The 5,920-nt window shown below is 42.4% G+C and overlaps 1 protein-coding gene across 1 annotated transcript; it reads right to left on the bottom strand.

Annotated features, from left to right (window-relative positions):
• Positions 1–90: 90 nt before the first annotated feature.
• LOC116378875 (breast carcinoma-amplified sequence 3-like) lies at positions 91–5,806 on the bottom strand (the record flags this gene model as incomplete). The annotated part of the gene is made up of 4 exons (XM_031840782.1): positions 5,154–5,806; positions 4,984–5,060; positions 894–970; positions 91–280 (listed from the first exon to the last, which is right to left on the bottom strand). Coding segments are annotated over exons 1-4 (400 nt in total), but the record flags the coding sequence as incomplete, so codon positions are not given.
• Between the last annotated feature and the right edge of the window lie 114 nt (positions 5,807–5,920).

A 5,920-nucleotide genomic window follows, 5' to 3' on the forward strand; every position in this document is an offset into this window, starting at 1 on the left:
ATATATATATATATATATATATATATATATATATATATATATACACACACATATACATATATATACACATACATATATATACACATATACATAAAATAGCATCAAATATAGTGTAAATTGAAGCACTTTGGAGGACTGGTGCAGAGTTGTGTAAAATAAATAAGCTGTAATGTAGACAGGTTGTATTTTCACTTACTTTGGCAGCATTGATCACTGTAGCTGTGTAGGACTGTGCATTGTCACCACAAGCTCCTCCGCGAGACTGGTGACATCTGATCAACTGCAAAAACAACAATTAACGGATGAATACAAGAAGTTAGTCTGCAGAAGATCTAGAGTTTGCAGAGAAAGATTTGGAGAAATGAACTCCATCCAAAATCCTCCCCTCTTCACTCTTTGGAGGAAATTGGTTTTGCTTTGAGATAAACATTACACAACAAAACAGCCAATCTGCACTGATTTAATTTCAAATACAATATCACTTAAATGGCTCCATCCCAGTATTACTCTTTATGTTCAAAAAACGAGATTTTGTCATTTCTGGAAATCCTTAGGCAGTCACACAAACAGTGGCCCCATCTGTCAATTACTTGAGTGGGCCAGCACCAAAACACTATTATGCATTAAATGTATTGTAGAGTGCACAACAGAACATTCTGGGTTTTCTAAGTACTTAACAATCCCATTACACAGAAGAGAACAGAGAAGTCTATGCATCTGTTGATTTTCAAAATGTTATCATCTCTCTTGGACTCTTCGTGGAATGACTTGTTTATCCAGACAGATTAAAGAGGCAGATCAAATGCATTTTTGGGATTGTAAATATGTCCCTTTTCTGATAAGGCACTTCTGCTGTGGATGATTGTGTGTGTGTGTGTGTGTGTGTACACTACCTTGTTCTCAGCGTAGGCTAGCCAGCGGCTTCCCAGAGCTATTGGATTTAGACTAGGGCCGGGGCAGGGATAGCAGCCTGAAAAGACATAAAGATGGTCAAATAACAGGGGCACCAGTGATGATTACAATAGGAATAAATAACCACATGAGTTTGCAAGTAAAAACAGGAACATATGCAGGGATTTTCACAAGCATTCTCCAGGAGGAGAGGGTCTGTAACTATCTTAAACCATTAACGTGTTTGTGGGAGTCTCTTGTTTGGGAAGATAAATGTGAGTCTAATGTGGGTGACGTGTCTGTAGGCTTGTGTGTGTGTGTGCAGCATGAGCTAATGGAGACTGTGGTACCCAATAAATTGAGGATGGCTCCTCTGCTGATTGACAAACACAAGAATCCCTGTGGGCACACTCACACACACGCAAACACAACCAGTGTGCTATCAGCAGAAATAAAAATAGCAACCAATAATCCTAAACAGCAAACAAAGCTGTGCCTTCATGAACAGATAAAATGTCTTGGACGTTATAAGAACGGATTTTTTTGCTCTTCCCACCCGAACAGATGAGGAAGTAAACGAGAACTCGGATTGCTGTGACTAACAAGCAAAAACTGAGCTCCAGCTACAGGGGCGTCGATCGCTTCTGCTGCGAGATAGAATCAACCAAGAACAGGCAAACGTGTGCTTGTAAACAGGCTGGAGTATTGATTGATATTGTCATAGATATCTTTAAATGCAAGCAGATACAGACAGTTCCTAGTGTGCGTAAACACAGGCCCTCATCTCGCACGCACGCACGCACGCACGCACGCACACACACACACACACACACACACACACAATGTAAGTGCGTAGAGGTGTGGGGAAAATGGCTTGCTGACAATAATTTTGTGCTCAGGGAGCAGATGAGGTGGAGACAGTAATTTAGTGTGCCGCGTTGGGAAAGGGGTTGGTAGGGAGAAAGTGGGTTGAGGTAAGCCACAAGGGCTGCTGGTAATGCCAGAGAAGACTTTTGTGCCTCTCCAAGGCCGAGGGGAGCCCAAGCAGTGAGATAACATGTGTTTGACATCCTGGGTGGAGAGCAGGGGGCTGAAGGGGGAGTGGAATCAAAGGAAGCAGGGATCAGGCTTCTGAAGGCTGGATCCTGAAAGACCTCTGCCTCATAGTCCCTATTTAAAATTTCCATTTTTCGAATGTACTTAAAGTTTACAAAGTAAAACTTACTGGTGTCGCTACTGCTCCCGTTTCAGAATTGGATTATTGCAAGTACGGCAACAAGAACAACTACCTCTACCAATAAAAGTAACTGCCTCATTCTCACAGTGATCTGAACATCAAGGCAATATACAATATACTAGGACAGTCAACAAATATTCTGCATTCTGACATTCAAATATGAAAATGTATATTTAATTGGGAAAAAAATCTAAAAGCAGCACTACTATTATTTCCAATGGCTAGTGCAGTGCCACGACGGCTTGTTGCCAGGTGGAGCAAAGCGTGGGCGCCCCTTGATTGAACTTTGGGTGCAGCGTGCTGCAATGTTAAGTCGTGGCGGGTGCAGAGCAAAGCACATCCTGTTTGAAAGGCCCTTACCACGGCTATCTGCCTCATGCGTACGGAACGCACCGCATTCAGTCACGCAATGGCACCTTCATTAACCGAGAATGAAACGTAGCGTTAGTCCAAGTTCAACGAGGACTAACAACAACAGTGATGATGGGACACACACCGTGTTCCAACAGAAAAAACCTTCCTTCATGTGAACCAGTCCATCAGCTGTGCGCTCGAGATCAGACTGGAGACATAACCACTTCAGAGATGTGTGAGTAGCACCTGCTGTCTTTAGAGGATGGTACTTTCTGTTCTATATTTACTGTAAATGTTCAGGCAATCTCCCTCCAGCCAGCTGACACCTTATTATGTAGAGAACTCCTCATTTCACCTTCACGGATCAACACACAGTCTCACACGGTCAAAACTGTGCAGGTTGTACAAACTGATTTGTATGCATGAACATACCCTTGCAAGCAGCTCAGTTGACCTGCAGGTCTAAAAGTTAAGCATATTGGAAAGTACATTACATTAAATGTTTTTGGCTGAGGGAAGTTCTCGCCCACCATTAAGATTCAGATAAAGAAAATCAGAAATTGGATTAGCTGAGAGGCTTAGAGGTCTCAGAACATCCATAGGGCCAGACTTGTACAGCGGACGTCAGTGGTGGGCCCAGCTCACAGACAGTAAATAAAGATGGACGACACGACAGCTCCCCAAAAGTGAGGCAAAAACATGTCAATCGGCCCCTGGTGGCTGGCTGCAGCATAGCTCCTAAACCCCGCCCCCATGGGCTGAACTTCAAAAATCAAAGTGAAACCATATTTTCCTAAATATGATTTCTCTCATTCTAGATAGTTTGTCATGCTGATGTGTGTTCAAGTAGAGTTGAAAAAAATGAGTTGGACCTCGTTATGTTTATTGAACTATGAAAAACATTGATGTACATTCTAGTGTGACAAACAGCTGCGGGGGTGCTAACGTAGCAGCTAGGTGGCTCTCCAGCTGCAGCCACGCTCGGCTTGTGTTGGCCAGAAGAGCAAGATGGCAGCGCCTGCATCCAGTATACTTGCTCCACCTTTCTACAGCTGGCAGAAGTTCAGACGTGTCGTCCATTTATAATTACAGTCTAAGGTCCAGCCCTACCCTGCAGGCCTTGCTATTTGTTGTCATTCCCCCAGCGGTGGCATCAGATCCTGTCTGCAAAACCACACCAGTGTCTAGCGCCCAGTGTCCAGCACTTTTTTGAGCAAAAAAGTATAGCTCAAAAAGTCCTGTCACTGAGAAACGTTACATTCTGTGAGACTGGGAATGTGGGTGACTTTTGAAGAGTATTGTATGAAGAGTTTGTAAGAGTAGTGAAAACAATTAGTCTGCTTCAGAGAAATAAGCACAGCAATCATTGTTTTACACTGTAATATAACCAGATGACACAGACACCCTTTTACCGTACGGAAACACAGTATGTACCAAACCGTTGTGAATTGTTCCGCTCAGAAAATCTAGACAAGGCTGTGGACTCAAGTTGAACAGAAAGACCCAGCTCACAGCACACACACCACTTGAATGCAAAGCAAGAACATAAACATGGGACGATCCTTAAGTGCTCATAAAAACAGGACATGTCCACCATCTCATCCCTGGAGAAGGAACGTGCTGCAGCAGAACGGCTCATCCGAAGCGGAGCTACACACATAGCAGGACCCTTTGTTTACTGCTCCTATGGCCCAAACAGACCAAACAACCAAGGAGAGGAGGCCCCTGCATCCAGGAACGATTAATAACTATTGAGCATGTTTGGTTTCCTGTGGCTCAGACACTGATAGGGAAGGCAGGCAGACAAAGAGGAGACACATTAAAGCCAGCCAGTAAGGTCAGTTTACTCCAGTCAATGACTTAAGTGGACAGCAATGGCCTTGTAATGCAGTCTGGCCTTTCTTCCACAGCCTCCTGCAGCAGACGTGGCAGGTATACCAGCAGGATGCAGGAGCTGTGTTGTAAACAGTTCCCCCGTGTTGAGCTTCAGATGGAGGGCCTCACATCATGTCTCCAAGCAGTTTAGTCACAATGCAAAGCTTGAGAGAACAGCAGGCCTTGGTGGCTGGTTGCACTGTAACCAAGTCAAACCGAGGCACAGACCATGTTAATGTCAATGGGTTGAGGAAAAAATACATATCTTAGTTGATTGTTTGCGCTGCTGCATACAGTAGAGATCACTGGGATTTTTCCCGACATTTGTTTCCATTGGAAATACAATAATATTTCACATGCGATGACAATCTACATGAAATCTAACTTTTCTGTGATATGAATAACAATTGATCTTTAAAAAAAAGATTCTTCCTTTTACGGTCCAGAACTTAATAGCAGGTCAGAAAAACACGCCAAAAATATCAAAAACAAAAGGAAGCTCCTAAAAGAAAGGTGTCACACTGGTGCATAAATGATGTTCTTACTTTTTAACCAGGGTGCTCCTGAAGTGTGCATATAAAGTACGATAGAAAAACAACTCTGTAAGTGTTAAAACAGTGTCTTACTTGTGACGAAGAACTTCTTGGTGAAGGTGCAGCTGTCAAATGCAGCAATCTTCTCTTGGAGGCTCACAACGAGAATACTTGAAGAGGGAGAAAATAGTCCATTATTAGAATGAAAATAAACATGTTGTAAATGAATCATAAAATATGAGTTGTTTCTAGATCAGACATACTGCTTGTTGCAGTGGAGATCATAGATGGGCGTCTTGAACTGAATTGATTTGACCATTTCCCCTGTCCGTAGAGAATACAGGTCAACACAGCAGTAGGGAGGGCTCGTCCTGAGAACAGAGAAACAAATGCATTTAGTCAGTCTGAAGAATTCATGCAGACATCAAGTAACTAATGATACAACTTCAGGGCAGAACACAGACACTTGTGATGAATGATAACTACTGATTTAAACAAATATATTCTGACACAAAACCACTTCTCCTTTCAATTCATAGTGTAGTCATGACTGTACATATAAATTAATAACTCAAAAAAGTCAATTTGTGTGAAGGGATCCTTTAAAAGTGGGAGCATACCAATCTGAATAGCAGATTGATTTTAGAGGGCAAGTTATATGGAGCACAGTTGTTACAGTAAAGATAGAATATAATATATAAAAATAAATAGTTCAGGTTACATTTAGGACCGTGCTAAACTAGTGTAACATTTGAAAAATCACTTTGCTAAACACCTTGAGAATCTCTGTTGTCATTGCCAACATGGTGGAAGTGCACCACATGTACAAGAAGCCTCTATCAACACAGCACAGAACGTGAGGGAGCCTGTCCAACATGCTGTTCGAGGAGAATATAGACATACAGTGGGTACGGAAAGTATTCAGACCCCTTTAAATTTTTCACTCTTTGTTTCATTGCAGCCATTTGCTAAAATCAAAAAGCTCATTTTATTTCTCATTAATGTACACTCAGCACCCCATCTTGACAGA

The sequence above is a fragment of the Anarrhichthys ocellatus genome, unplaced genomic scaffold (assembly GCF_004355925.1).
Source record: "Anarrhichthys ocellatus isolate YVR2014 unplaced genomic scaffold, GSC_Weel_1.0 scaffold3294, whole genome shotgun sequence".
NCBI classification, from domain to species: Eukaryota; Metazoa; Chordata; class Actinopteri; order Perciformes; family Anarhichadidae; genus Anarrhichthys; species Anarrhichthys ocellatus.